General features: G+C 44.7%; 1 protein-coding gene across 4 annotated transcripts in view; it reads left to right on the top strand.

Annotated features, from left to right (window-relative positions):
* Window positions 1-15,947, top strand: part of LOC137368899 (junctional adhesion molecule-like) — a 116,445-nt gene that overhangs the window by 11,276 nt on the left and 89,222 nt on the right. For all 4 annotated transcript variants that reach the window (XM_068029161.1, XM_068029163.1, XM_068029160.1 and 1 more), the window contains exon 2: window positions 2,195-2,578. In XM_068029161.1, the coding sequence (XP_067885262.1) occupies window positions 2,195-2,578 (384 nt within the window). The remainder of the gene's footprint in view (window positions 1-2,194; window positions 2,579-15,947) is intronic.

Raw genomic sequence — 15,947 nt, 5'->3', positions numbered from 1 at the left:
GTGCACAATCTTAAATCGAAATTAATACACTCAACAATCACTTTTCTCACCCATTCAATTCCAAACAACTTAATAGACCCATGCTATCAACATTAAAGCCAGACAACAAAGAGTTAACGACAGTCAGTTCTACAGAACACAAGTTGTACAGAACACAAGCTGTACATCCCAGGGACATTCAATTCATTCGTGGAAGCTTCCAACATTCACACATTCAAATCAAAGACACAGTAACTTGTTTTTACTCCAAAACATAGTCTTTTATGTCACTGCCATAAACTTTGTCATGGAGCCCTCTGCCCTTTAGCAGCCAAGGACCATTGGGTCCATTCTTTATCCTTACCCAAACTCTCTTTACATCTTCCAGGGACCACTGTCCCGTGGAGGTGCCATTTATTTGCCCAATTTCAGTGTACGTTTTAGCCAAATTAAACTGTTGCTCTATATATTCTTTTAACTGCCGAAGGATTTCATCTTCGGGGACATCAGGTGGGGCCCGTCCCCCTTTGACGGTAGTTGGTAACTGTCGGTTGCCTTCGTTGGTCATTTTATCAATGCCGTATGGTCGGTATAACCGGGTATTTTTACAGATAAACTCGAGCCGATGGAGCTTCCTTCGAAGCCCTTGGGTTGGTATTACACCGAATACCGCCGAACAAGGCGCCTGAATATACGGGGTTTCCGTCTTCCGTATTCCCCCTGAGGGGACTCGAGTTGCTGAACAGAAAGGTTTGGGATCGCGTGGTGGAATACCGAGCTTAGACAACGGCCAAGGACTTGTTAAAACAAAGAGGAGTCCTTACCTCTGGAGCCCGATAAAGGTCTGATGTCCAGTGCTTTGGTCTTTATCCTCCAGCGATCCTGCCGACTACGCCAAATTGTTGGAACCCAAATTGTTGGATCCCATTAGTTGCACAAAGAGAAACGAAGTCCGACTGTAGCTTTAAGAAACTTTATTGCAGTACTTAATTGTTACACCTTCAGAAAACTTAACAATGAACTGAACTAAAAATAAAAGCAACACATACACTGAACTAACCACCCCCACCCGCACCCCCCCCCCCGAACTGAAATGAATTCTTCGTGCCAAATCAAGCCTTATTATAGTTATTCATACAAATCAGTAACACCTACTCTTTGTTCCCAATTGGTCTACAAACTTCTGCAGTTTCTTGGTGTCGGGACTTGATTGGGGTACTGCCTTGTCAATTTGTCTTAACTTCTTACTCCAGTTTCCCATCCCCTTATCTCCTTGTGAACCTTTAGGCTGACTGTTATACAAAGGGTTATTACTAAGCAGTATACAGCTGCTGATAAGTTGCGTCTGCAGCCCTGAAGTTATGAAGTCATTTCTAATAAGCTGTCTCTGCAGCTCCGAAGTTATTTTGTTAGTAGGCTATACTTAATTGATTAGTTCACTTTAAATGTCCCCAATAGTTCTGTTCCCACACCCCTCATGATTTTTTGATATCCTTTTGTGATGTATCTCTACCAACTCCATCTTCCCTACTCGGGTTGGTATTCAATCTTCTGTTCTCTAAGGAGAACAATCCCAACTTCCCCAATTTATCCGAAGAAGGGTCACTGACCCGAAACGTTAACTCTGCTTCTCTTTCCACAGATGCTGCCAGACCTGCTGAGTGATTCCAGCATTTCTTGTTTTTGTTCCTCAATTTATCCTCGTGTTTGAAGTCTCTCATCCTGGAACCATTCATGTATATCTTTTTTTTTTATTTGATTAGAGATACAGCACTGAAACAGGCCCTTCGGCCCACCGAGTCTGTGCCGAACATCAACCACCCATTTATACTAATCCTACACTAATCCCATATTCCTACCAAACATCCCCACCTGTTCCTATATTTCCCTACCACCTACCTATACTAGTGACAATTTATAATGGCCAATTTACCTATCAACCTGCAAGTCTTTTGGCTTGTGGGAGGAAACCGGAGCACCCGGAGAAAACCCACGCAGACACAGGGAGAACTTGCAAACTCCACACAGGCAGTACCTGGAATCGAACCCGGGTCCCTGGAGCTGTGAGGCTGCGGTGCTAACCACTGCGCCACTGTGCCGCCCTATCTGTTGTCACCAGATCACAATCAGTATATTATCTCACAGTTTGATTTTGAAACAGTATTCTCTGTCCCTGTGCTGTTTTAATATTCTCTCTCTCTCTCTCTCTCCACAGAGGTTTCTGCTAATGGTTGGACAATGAGCACTGCGGATGATGTGAGTGTTGAGGAAGGAGGGTCCGCTGTCTTGCCGTGTACTTTCACCCACCCACACACTGATCAGACGGTCACCGGCTCTGTGATATGGTACAAAGGCCGTAACAATGTTATTTTTAAGTGTACATATTCTGGTCCAGGCCATTCACAGAGTGAGCTGTGTGAGAATGTGATACAGCAGGACGGCGGGAATCGATTCAGATTCGTGGGGAACTTCAGTAACAAAGATGTCTCAATCATGATGGAGCGGCTGATCCGGGCGGACAGTGGTTATTATCGGTGTCGTGTGGAGCTCACTGTTGGAAATGTTCAAACACCGAAACTAACGAGTCTGAGAGTGGAAGGTGAGGAACAATATTCAGGGGCTGGAGCTGCCCCGATAGCTCAATGTCTAAAGGCTCCACCTGGTCTGGTAGGTTTCGGGTTTTGCTCCCTGTCCTGGGCTCTCTCAGTTGATCTGAGGCAGGAGGCAGTAAGGAGAGAGACTATTTCTAGACCATTCCATCACCTAGCTTCATAGAATAATTTACAGCACAGAAGAAGGCCATTCAGCCCATTGAGTTCAAGCCGCTCTATGAGCTCGACAGTTAGTCTTGCTCCCTGACACGATCCCCGTTGCCCTGCAAGTCTATTTCTCTCGGGTGGCCATTTAACTTCCTCTTGAAGTCAGTGATGGTCTTTGCTTCCACCATGGTTGTGGGCAGTGAGTTCCTGGTGGTTATCACCGCTGTGTAAAAAAGTGCTTCCTGATATTCCCCCTGCATCTTTTGCTCAAAACTTTTAATCTGTGTCCCCTAGTCCTTGTAACATTTGTGAATGGGAACAGTTTTTCCTTGTCTAACTTATCTAAGCCTGTCATAATCTTGTACACTTCGGTTAAATCTCCCCCCAAATTCCTTTGTTTTAAGGAGAACAAACCCAACTTTTGCAACCTAACCTTGTAATTAAAATCTCCCATCCCTGGAACCATTCTGGTAAATCTCCTCTGCACCCTCTCAAGGACCCTCACATCCTTCTTAAAGTGTGGTGACCAGAACTGGATACAATACTGCAGTTGGGGCCTAACTAGAGTTTTATAAAGGTTCAGCATAACTTCCCTGCTTTTGTACTTAACACCACTATTTATGAATCCCAAGATCCCATATGCTTTACTAACCACTCTCTCAATATGTCCTTCCACTTTCAAAGATCGATGCACATGTACCCCCAGGTCCCGCTGTTCCTGCACACTCTTTAGAACTGGGCCATTAGGTATACCATATGACCATACAAATTAGGAGCAGAAGTAGGCCATTCAGCCCATTGAGCCTGCTCCGCCATTTAATAAGATCGTGGCTGATTTGTTTCTGTCTCAAATTCCACACATCTACCCCCGATAATCTTTGATTCCCTTGCCTAACAAGAATCTACCTACTTCCACCTTAATACATTCCCTCTCTCTATTCCTTCTGCCAAAATGCTTCACCTCACTCTTGTCAGTATTAAATTCCATCTGCTACTTGTCTGCCCATTCTGCTAGCCTATCTATGTCCTGTTACAGGTGGTTCATATCATCCTCACTGTTTGCTACACCTCCAGGTTTGGTGTCATCGGCAAATTTTGAGATTCTACTCTGTATTCCAAGATCCAGGTCATTTATATATAGCAAATAAAGCGGTGGTCCTAGCACTGACCCTTGGGGAACACCACTGTCTACCATCCCCCAGTCTGAGAAACAACCAGTTACTACGACTCACTGTTTTTTGGCCTTAAGCCAAATTTTTTATCCAATTAGACATTGATACCCCTATTCCATGAGCCTCAGTTTTGATAAACAGCCTTTTATGTCATACCTTATCAAATACTTTCTTAAAATTGATATAAAAAACATCCACCACATTCCTTTCATAAACCTGTTCTTTCTCAAAAAATTCAATTAGATTAGTCAAGCATGATCTGCCTTTTACAAATCCAACTCTGAATCCCCCCACAGTGTTTCACACGCTCGCTGATTTAACCTGTTCAAACTCGCTTCAGTGCTTTGAGCGAGGGAGCAGAAAATACATCCCCAGGGATCCAAGATCCACATCTCTATCAATGTCACCCCTGCTCTATAGACATTGGCTGAGGACAAGATAGGTTGGCCACATCCTGAACTCCCATTGGCTGAGGACATGGTGGATTGTGGGGAAATTCCACCTCCCCAGCCTCCATTGGCAGAGAACAAGATAGGGGAGCTACCTTCTGAACTCCCATTGGCTTGAGGACTTGGGGGGTGGGGGAGAGGCTTCCATCTCCCCAACCTTCATTGGCTGAGGAACAGGAAGAGGCCCTTTAGCCAGGGAGCCTGTTCTGCCATTCAATGAGATCACAGCTGATGTACAACCAAACGCCATAATCCCTGCCTTTGCCCCATATCCCTTAATACCTTTGGATACCAAAAATCTTACTGATCTCAGATTTAAAATTAGCAATTTTTTTTTAGAGATACAGTGCTGAAACAGGCCCTTCGGCCCACCGAGTCTGTGCTGACCAACAACCATTTATACTAACCCTACAGTAGTTCCATATTCCCTACCACCTACCTACACTAGGGGCAATTTACAATGGCCAAGTTACATATCACCTACAAGTCTTTTGGCTGTGGGAGGAAACCAGAGCACCCGGCGAAAACCCACGCAGTCACAGGGAGAACTTGCAAACTCCGCACAGGCAGTACCCAGAACCGAACCCAGGTCCCTGGAGCTGTGAGGCTGCAGTGCTAACCACTGCGCCACTGTGCCGCCCCTGTTGATGCTATTGAACTAGCATTAATAATGATTGTTGGAAAAAAGTTCCAGAGCTGAATTTTACACCGCCCCAGCGGGTCGGATGGTAGTGTGGGGCAACGTAAAATTGAGTGGGAGGCTCTGGGAGGTCTACCTGCTCCACTCCTGCCTCCGTTCAACTTTACGGCCAGGCGGGGTGGCGGGGGGGCGCCCAAGGCCAATCACGGCCCTTAAGTGGCCACTTAACGGCAAGCAGGGTGCCCGATTGAGGGCCACCCCTGCCTCCCAACCCAGCCCCAGGACACAAGATGCCTCCTCGCCCCCAAATAACCACTCCAGCCTCACCAGGGAAGGACCGATCCCCCTAGTGAGGCAAGCCCAACTTACCTTCACTCATGGTTCCATCTGGTCAGCTGGGCTGCAGTCCCAGCAGTGGCCACTGCTGTTGGTGGTGCTGCTGGGACTAAGCTGCCAGCCTGCTGATTGGCCGATAGCTCACTGAGGCGGGACCTCCTCCCTCAAGTGGGTGGAAGTCCTGCCTTGGAACAATTAAAGCCCGGGGACCTGTAAAATGCAGGACGGATCCCCGGGCTAGGCGGAAGCGGGTTCGCAACTGATGTAAACGTCGGTGGCAAATTCCCATCCGCCTGAGGTAAAATCCAGCCCTCAAACTTCTGCCACGCTTTGTGTATAGAATTGTTTGTAATTTCACTCCTCAAAGGTTTGGCTCTAATTTTTAGACTATGCCCCTAGTTCTGGGAACGTGGAACATAGTAGCAGGAGTAGGCCATTCAGCCCTTCGAGCCTGCTCTGCCATTCTAGATCATCGCTAATCGTCTGCCTCAATGCCATATTCCCGCACTATCCCGATATACCTTGATGTCATTGATAGAAATTTATCAATCTCTGTCTTGAACTTACTCAGTGACCGAGCTTCTACCACCCTCTGGGTAGTTCTAGATTCAACAACAAGTGGAAATAGTTTTTTCCCTCTCTATTGCTCTTAATATCTTGAAGACATCAATCAAATCATCCGTAACCTAAATCCAGGGAATACAACCTGAGTTTGTGTAATCTTTCCTCCTAATTTAACACTCGGAGCGCAGCTATCATTCTGGTAAATCTACACTGCACTCCCTCCAAGGCCAATATATTCTTCCAAAGGTGTGGTGTCTAGAACTGCTCACAATTCTCCAGGTGTGGTCTTTAACCAGGGCTTTGCATGAAGCATGACTTGTATTCTGGAATTCTAAAAATAAAGGTGAGCGTTCACTTAGTCTTTTTGATTATTTTCTGTCCCTTTTCAAGAGGTACCTCCCCAGTCCCATTGACTGAAGACATGATGGGTCTTGTACCTCCTGGGGTCCCATTGGGTGAAGACAGGGGAGACTGCCACCTTTCCCTACCTTCCCCTCTCCCCTGCTGAATATCCTGCCAACAGTCATTGATTAGTCTTGTACCTTTGATCAAGAGTTAGCATGTAGTCAGTGCCTAGCTGGAGTCAGTGACTGTAAAGTATTGCACTAGGAAGGAAAATGGGTAACAAACATGCTCGGTAAATGGTGCTGATGAGGGCTAAAGAGAGCCAGGCTTAGGAGACTAAAAGCTCAACATGTCCAAGCAATACAGAGCAGAAATCAACTAAACCAGTCGTGTTGAACTACAAAGGCGTACAGTGGAGTATGAGTTAGGAACATAGAACCATAGAACTATAGAAAAATTATGGCACAGAAGGAAGCCATTCAGCCCGTCATGTCTGTGCTAGCTGAAAAATCTAGCCGCCCTATCTAATCCCACCTTCCAGCACCTGGTCCATAGCCCTGCAGGTTGCAGCACCTCAGGTGCATGTCCAGGTATCTTTTAAAAGAGTTGAGGGTTTCTGTCTCCACTACCGTTCCTGGCAGTGAATTCCAAACCCCCACCACCCTCTGGGTGAAAAATATTTTCCTCATGTCCCCTCTAATCATTCTACCAATCACCTTAAATCTGTGTCCCCTGGTAATTGACCTCTCCACTAGGGGAAACAGGTCCTTCCTGTCTGCTTTATCTAGGCCCCTCATAATTTTGTACACGTCAATTAAGTCACCTCCTCTGTCCTAAAGAAAACAACCCTAGCCTATCTAATCTTTCCTCATAGCTGCAACTTTCAAGCCCTGGCAACATTCTTGTAAATCTCCTCTGTACTCTCTCCAGAGCAATTATGTCCTTCCTGTAATGTGGTGACCAGAACTGTACGCAATACTCCAGCTGTGGCCGAACCAGCATTTTATACAGTTCTAGCATGATCAAACTGCACCGTTATCTGAAAAAAAGACTGGTCATTATATTGTGGGGTGTGGTCGTGTAGTGGCTTGGTATTCCAATGATCAGGAGATATGGGTTCAAAGCCCACTCTATTAGCTGATAAACTTAAATTCAGTTGATTAAATAAATTTGAAATTAAAAAGCTCGTATCAGTATTGGTGAGCATAGAACTACCAGATTATCATTAAAATCCATTTGGTTTACTTAATTTTTCTGGTCTAACTGTGAATCCAGACCCACAGCAATGTGGTTGATTCTTAACTGCCCTCTAAAATAACTACTCAGTTTTTAGGGATGGGCAATTAGTGCTGTCCTCGCCAGTGACACCACACCCTGTGAATGAATTTAAAACAAATACTGTATCTTTCATAGACTCAGCCTGTCCCAAATACAAAAGTACTTTTGAAGTTGTAATTGTTGTAACGTAGGAAACACAGCAGCCAATTTATGCACAGCAATGTACCACAAACAGCGATGTGATAATAGCGAAGTAATCTGAGTGATATTGAGGAATAAATGTTGAGCGGGACACCATGGACAATTCCCCTGATTCTCATCAAGTAGTAGCCTGGGATCCTTTACACTTGTATAAGAGAGCAGACGGGGCCTTGGTTTAACAGCTCTCTGATAGTGCAGCATTCTCTCAGTACTGCACTTGTGTGTCAGCCTGGATATTGTCACGGTCCTGTAGTTTTTTCGGAATATGCAGTTTGCCTTTAAGGCTTGCAAGGGATCAGTATTGCTTTAAGAGCTGACAAGCCTAAGGAGTTATAGGTAGGTGCATTTTTGTTGCCTTAGAAACAGCCATTTGGAGACTGCGATTCAAAGGGTGCATTCTCGATACCATGGAAACAGCCACTAGGAGTGAGCCTGATGCGATACATTTGTTACAATTCAGTTTTGAACTGGCAGTTGAAGAGTGTTTGTCCTAACTGAACACAGACACAGAAGACACAGACAGCTGTGGTGTCAGCACTGAAAAAGAGCTCGCAACCATTTAAACTGAAGGAAATAGGATTTTAGTCTGTTTCATTATTATCTCTCAAAATTCTAGAACATCAAGCCAAGACAGAGATCTCTGGTAATTTAAATTGAAGGAAGGGAAGTTAGACTGTGACAATCTTTTATCCCTCAAAAACTCTAAAGTCATATTGATTCTGTTGAAAGTTTTTGCAAGTCATTAATTGTTGAGATTCGCTGGACTTTGAACAAGATTCTGCGAGGACTTCGAACAACATTCTGCGAGGACTTCGAACAACATTCTGTGAGGACTTCGAACAACATTCTGAGAGGACTTCGAACAATATTGGAATGTAAATTTGCAAGGACTCTAATTTTCCTATTTTTAAAAGTTTAATATTTTTAAGTGTTTAAGAATTTAGTTCTTTTAATTAAAGAGTTAATTTGTTGATTTAAAGACACCTGGTTTGGTTATCCTCATTCGGGGTTTATAGATGGTACAATTTGGTGGGTCTTTCTTTCACTTGGAAAGTTTTAAATGATATGTTAGGCGATCTGTGGAACAATGGGATTGAATTATCAGTGCGTCTCTCCCACCACAATTAGAATCGTATATTTTGATTGGGGGCTTTGACAGGAGCGGTTGGTCATAACGTATTTATGGGGGCTCGTCCCGGATTTGAATAACATATTAATTGGGGGCTCACTCAAGATTTGAATCATATCTTAATTGGGGGCTCACTCGCAGTTGAATCATATTTAATTCGGTGGCTTGCGCTGGGTTCAGAATCAGACAAATTTGGAGGGCTCACATTTGGAATCATAGTAATTACTCATCTCTGGGATAACTTATTTCAATTGGGGTCTTGCGTTTGGCATCAGATTAGTTGCTCTCGAGTCTGGGAACTTATCAATTGGAAACTTGATTGTTGGGATCTAAATCTGACACCAATTACAATGAAATTAAAAGGGTGGCACAGTGGTTAGCACTGCAGCCTCACAGCTCCAGCAACCTGGGTTCAGTTCTGGGTACTGCCTGTGCAGAGTTTGTAAGTTCTCCTTGTGACTGTGTGGGTTCTTGCTGGATGCTCTGGTTTCCTCCCACAGCCAACACCTTGCAGGTTGATAGGTAAATTGGCCATTGTAAATTGCCCCTAGTGTAGGTGGGAGAATTGTGGGGATGTGGTAGGGAATATGGGATTAGTATAAATGGGTGTTTGATGGTCTGCACAGACTCAGTGGGCCAAAGGGCCTGCTTCAGTGCCGAATCTCTCTATAACCAGGCCTCTTGTATAATAAGGTACAGTCTATACCATTGTTATAAAGAACAAAGAACAAATTATGGCATTAATGGTTGTAGCAGAGCTTTTGGGAAAGCAGAATGTTTCCCTGAGTGACTTGATAACTTTAACTAAGAACAAATTAAAAGAATTGACAGTGAAATTGGGGTTGGAATTGAAATCAGGTGCCGAAAAAGCAGAAATAATTGACATAATAGCCAAACATCTGGAATTGGTAGAAGAAAATGATGATGATGATAATACAGATGAAGGGCAATACGAGGAACAAGAAAGCGAATATGAAAGACATGAAGGTAGTAGGTCCAAAAGTGATGCGGTGGTATTGGCTAGGATTCAGTTAGAAATAAGAAAAATTGAACTTCAGAGAGAGAGTGAAAGACAAGAGAGGGAATTTAGGCTAAAAAAGATGGAACTAAGACAAAGGGGTAGTCTTAAATCCAGGGAAAATTCAGGTCAGGAAGAATCTGAATTTAGATCAGGACCCATCGAGAAGTTGTTTAAGTTTATACAGGCTCTTCCTAAGTTCGAGGAAAGGGATATATTTTTTGAAAAAAAAGCCAAACAGATGAAATGGCCAAAAGAAAGCTGGACATTGCTTATTCAGCGCAGGCTGGTAGGCAGAGCTCGTGAAGCTTATGCCATGTTTTCTGAAGAGGCTTCTGCAGATAATGAGCTGGCAAAAAAAGCTATTCTCGCTGCGTATGAGTTAGTCCCTGAAGCTTACTGTCAGAAGTTTAGGAACTTACGGAGATTGGCTGGGCAGACATATTTAGAATTTGAGAGGGTGAAGCAAATGAATTTTGACCATTAGATATGGGCATTAAAGATAGAAACCACATATAAGACCCTTTGAGAATTGATTCTCTTAGAGTTTAAAAACTCCATTCCTTCAGTAGTGAGAACTCATCTAGATAACCTGAAAGTTTTGAAAGCTAGGCAAGCAGCAGAGATTGCTGATGATTTTGAGCTTGTGAATAAGCCAACCTGTTTTGTCCGTCATCCCCATAAACCAGAGAAGGATAGAAAGTGGGAGAGTGAAAGGAAGGCAAGTAGCCGGGAACAAGAAGGAATGGCTGGGAATACCTCAGAATCACCTCCTCAGGTCAGAAAGGAAGGTTCGCAAGCCAAAGTGTTATCATTGTAACAAAAAGGGCCATTTTCATTCAGAGTGCTGGAAATTGCGAGGTAAACCCATAGGACTTGTTGGGGTACCAGTGTAGAGGAAAAGACTCTGACTGAGAGTATAGCAGGCTATAGCTTTAACGACAGCTGTGAATGTGAAACCAGATGGTTTTTAAATTTTTTTTTAATGTTTGTGCTTGGAGTGCTCTGTGCTTTTCAGTCAATCCACACCCTCTCTGCACTAACGCTTTGTCTTTCAGCACACCATTAGCATACCGTTTGCCTTTGTTCCATGACCTTCTGGTCAGTTATTCTCTGTGACCCTGTCCTATCAACACCTTCTCCTTTGTTATCTCTTGCCCCACCTCCGCTTTACTTGCCTAAAACCTTTTACGTTTCTAATATCTGCCAGTTCTGATGAAGGGTCACTGACCTGAAATGTAACTCTGTTTCTCTCTCCACAGATGCTGCGAGACCCGCTGAATATTTCCAGCATTTCCTATTTTTATTTTAAATACAATTTACTGTTGTTTCTCATCGATTCATGACAATTTTCAGTTGATTCTCATCTGCTCGTGACACCTTTCCCCCGGTTGAAAAATTGAATTCTTTTTTTTCTTAACTTGTTTTTCATTAAACAGAAATAAAGAAGTAAAGAGGTATTCATTTTCTTATTCACACTTAAAGGTTGGCTGATCTCTGGGGCAAACGTTCGATAATCAGGTACAGTGCCGTAGGGATTCTCCAAGCTGCAGAACATTAGTGTCTCATAGAGTAGAATGATTTCTGGAAGGCAAGTTGTCAACAGATCTTCCTGGTTTCAGCACTTCTCCCCGATTAGTGTCAGGTACAGGTACAGTGGCAGAACTAGCAGGAAAAGAGCAAATCCCATTTTTCCCTTGGTTCAATGTCTTCAATTTCTGTTCTGATTGCTTGACACTATTCCGGTAAAACTCTGGTAGGTCTGTGCCCTTTCTGTGCCTGTTTGTACAAGCAGATTCACCAAACCGGACAAGCTCGTTGGTGGATTCAGAGCCACCTCCATCCCAGGTAGGAAGAGAAGGTGAGCAGAATTTTGATGAATGTGCTTCAGGTACCGTCTCTTTGTACGAGTCCCCTAAGTCCTCTTGAAACACATCTTTAATTACAGATATGACTTTACTGGACAGTAAGTCAAGATCACCTGGTGAAAGTCTTGATGGTGTCATCTTTGTAGGAGTGTTTTCACACATCTCTGGAAAATTATGGACAATTGATGCTGGTTCCACTTTCTGCCGTCCTGCAACAACGGGACTCCTTCTCTGGGAACTGAGTTGGGCTTTCTGACTGACCATTAATGTTATATTTGCTGTATGAGCGCTAATCTGATAACTGGTCAGAGGCGTACCTTGGGCTGTAGACCCACGCTCTGCAGGGTAGTAAGGAGTCTGTAGGGGATAGCTGGCTGTATGGGTCCACCTGGCTTCGGGACTAGGATAATAGGGAGCTCCATTTACTTTGGCTGGGATCAATTATATCACTCTTCAGTATGTACTGGATTTCCTGTCTAACATCTGTTTGCTTGCCGGGGCTCAGCCGGTAGGGGGTTTTTTTGATCGGTGGAGTGTCTTCCACATCCACGTCATGAACTGCTAGAGTGGTACACCCTGGCTGCTCTTTACAGATCTTCTTAAATTTTTTCCAGCAGGATCGACACATCCTCCCGCTGCTTTTGGGTTAATTGTGTCAGCTGGGAGGTTAAGTCTTTTAAGACTTCTGCATTTGCCAGTCTGGTAGCCGGGGGTTCAACCGGGGTCTGCTCCTCCTCGACTGACTCCTCCTGGCTACCTTCAGGGATTTCCACCCTCTGGCAAACACTCACCGGTTGACTGGGCTTCATTTTGGGTAATGGCTCCACACAGTCTATCAATATTCGGTCAAAGGGTTCACCAAATGCCGGAATGGGTTTGAAGGGGAGGCCGGTTTAATTGTAGCCTGGCAAGCATGGCAGGTTTTGCAATACTCGGACATATCAGACCAGAAGTGAGGCCAATTGAAGTGTTTGCTTATTCGGGCTAAAGTTTTCGAGGACCCACATGTCCAGCTATCGGGATAGCATAGGCTATCCTCAAAATCTCTGACCGGTATTTTGGGGGCACTACAATCTGGTGGAGCATTGTCCACTCCTCCTCTGCAGGTCTCCCGGGAGGTCTCTTCTTCCACATTACTACCCCATCTCGTACATACTAACACTTGGGGATCGAGGTGGACGCTGCCTCAGAACAAGCAGTCTGTGCTATGTACCTTATTTCAGGATCGACCTGCTGGGCGTTAATTAGGGAGTGTCGGCTGAAAACCTCCTTCCCTTCGGATAGGTCCTTAAAGAAAGTTTCAGCTAACCAGGCCTCTGGCTCATCTAGCCGGGGGACTAGTTCCCTTTCAACTAAGCTGAACTGTCTGACTTGGGTCTGAGACCCTATGCGATCGGGGAAGATCCTTGGACTTTCCCCCTGTAGTTGTTTGGTTTCCCTGGTTTCGCTGGGCTGGTCTAAGATTATAGGGGTTACTATTATCTTTCTGCTAGCCAAATCATTTCCCAGCAGGAAGTCTATCCCAGTTACTGGTAATTCTAGGTCAATTCCTACGGTTACAGGGCCTGAGACCAGGTTGCACTGTAGGTGGACCCGATGGAGAGGAACAGACAGGTAACCTCCTCCCACTCTGCTGATCAGGGCCTTGGCTTTCGTGGCGTTTTCGGGGGGGAAGGCTTAGGCTGTTCTCTAACATTAAGGACTGAGTCGCCCCTGTATCCCTCAGCAATACAATGGACTTGCTCATCGCCTGGGAAGGGTAGGGGGACACAGTTCCTTCGAGGACAAAACTCCGGTAACTCTCAGGCATTTTGTCCAGTCCAGCAACGCAAAGGGTAATACCATCAGAGGGTGTGGGCTCTACAGTGAGGGCCTCTGCCGGTCTTGCTATGCTCTTTACTGGGGTATCCTCCTTGGGACCGCCCTTGCAGAGACCTATTAGACCCACTGGCTTTCCGTTTAGCCTCCAGCACTCAAGCTTTCAGTGACCCATTTTGTTGCAGTGAGAGCACACCGGGGTTTCTGTTCGTGGGTTTGGGGTGGACTCTTCACACCCTTGTTTGTACTCCCCTTTCCAGGTGTGGCTCCCTTTCTATCCCACTCTCCCTTCTTACCCTCCCACTGCTTTTGTGGGTAAGGATCTGCCTGAATTGCCAGGCCTATGCCTCAGGCCATATCAATCGACAGCGACTGTGACCTGTCTATCTGTGCGGACTCTCTGCTCCTCTAAGTGCATTCTCAGGTTGGGAGATAGGCAATTTTTGAATTCATCCAGCAATATTAGCTCGGGTAATTCATCATAGGCGTGTTGTATTTTGCAGATATTACCCACCGCCTTTCAATTCTAGATAACTCTGCATAGGTTTCTTTCAAGCATTCCTGAATTGCTGGCAGTATGCCCCTGGGACCAATTTATATGCACTAAGGTTGGCAGCTTTGGTCTGCTAATAAATGGCAGACATTTCAGGGGTCAACATAGAATAGACCACTTGAGCCTTCCCTGTTAACTGACCCTGGAATCATAGAGTCGTACAGCATAGAAACAGATCATTCGGCCCACCGCGTCCATGCCGACCATAATGCCTATCTATACTAATCCCACCTGCCTGCATTAATTCCATATCCCTCTATGCCTTGCTCATTCAAGTACCTGTCCAGATGCCTCTTAAATGTTGCTCCTGTTCCTGCCTCCACCACCTCCTCAGGCAGCTCATTCCAGATACCCACTATTCTTTGTGTGAAAAATTTACCCCTTTGATCCTCTTTAAACCTCCTCCCTCTCACCTTAAATATATGCCCTCTAGTTTTAGTCACCCCAATCATGGGAAACAGACTCTGGCTATCTACCCTATCTATGCCTCTCATAATTTTATATACCTCTATTATGTCCCCTGTCAGCCTCCTTCGCTCCAGGGAAAACAGACCCAGCCAATCCAATCTCTCTTTATAACTCAAGCCCTCCAAACCAGGCAACATCCTTGTGAATCTTTTCTGCACCCTCTCTAGCTTAATCACATCTTTCCTGTAGTGCGGCGACCGGAACTGCACACAGTACTCCAAATGCGGCTGAACCAATGTCATGTACAACTGTAACATGACGTCTCAAGTCTTGTGCCCAATGCCTCGGCCAATGAAGGCAAGCATGTCGTGCGCCTTCTTCACCACCCTGAATCATGAGGGCCCACATTTCTTGTAGCTGTCCCACTACCTTCTCAAAAGTGGCAAAGAAGGATTCCACCGCACTCTGTTCAAATTTTGGTCCGAGCTTAGCATACTTAAGAATCTCGAAGTCTGATCCTGGGTTAGGGAGACTTGGGCGGTTACTGGGTAGAGAGAGATTTTTCCTAGCAGCCTCCAACTGTCTCGTATCTCTCTCTGCTGTGCCTTTAGCTCTATTTCCAATTTTGTTTTTAGCTGGAAAACCCTTTCTCCCTCTCTTTCCTTTGCTCTCTCCTGAAACTACACTGCCATCCTGAATTTTGCCAATTGCATTCTGGCTGTGGGAGATGGGAGTTAATTCCTCATCTACCTGTTCCGGAATGGGACTATGGCCTAAGTTCTCAGCCAGCACTTTCAGGACCTCAGTTAATTTCACCTTGCTGGGCAGTTTTACTTGTATCTCCCTCACTATTGCATTTATCTGGTCCGTACTCAGGTTTTCTAAGGTTTCATCAGTTACATCACCTTGCTCCAGGAACATCTTTGAATCAAATTGTGACATTTTCTAATGCTAAAGTAAGAGGGTTTTGCTGCGGTCGTTTATTTCTCTTAACAATCTTTTCAGCTACCAGATTTTCCCCTTTGGGCTTCCAAGCAGTTTATTTTAATTTCTGATTCAGCTCGTTTCTTATATTTGGTCGATTTCATGGGTGTATTGTGGACTTGATTGCTTTTTATGAACAAGTAGTTAATTAACTTTTTTTTCTAAAACAAAATTTCTCTGTATTTCCCACAACCTGTCTGTACACAGATTTTGATTGCATTTTTCCCTCCCTTGAATCCTGACTTGTAAAGTACCGCAACAACACTGTTGTTAAAGGTAAAACAAAGAAGTAGGGTTTATTAACACACACTCTTCAACTCGGGAAGGGGTTAACTTCGCAACGCACGCTCACAAACATACAAGGAAATTTTAAAGGCATAAAAAAGGAAAGGACATTTACTAAATTGAAAATTAGCCTAACTACAAACTAACCGATTTCAAACTAG

Source organism: Heterodontus francisci, chromosome 4 (assembly GCF_036365525.1).
Source record: "Heterodontus francisci isolate sHetFra1 chromosome 4, sHetFra1.hap1, whole genome shotgun sequence".
In the NCBI taxonomy this organism is placed as follows: Eukaryota; Metazoa; Chordata; class Chondrichthyes; order Heterodontiformes; family Heterodontidae; genus Heterodontus; species Heterodontus francisci.
Note: the sequence above shows the minus strand (reverse complement) of the source record. Positions and strands in the feature narration are given on the sequence as shown.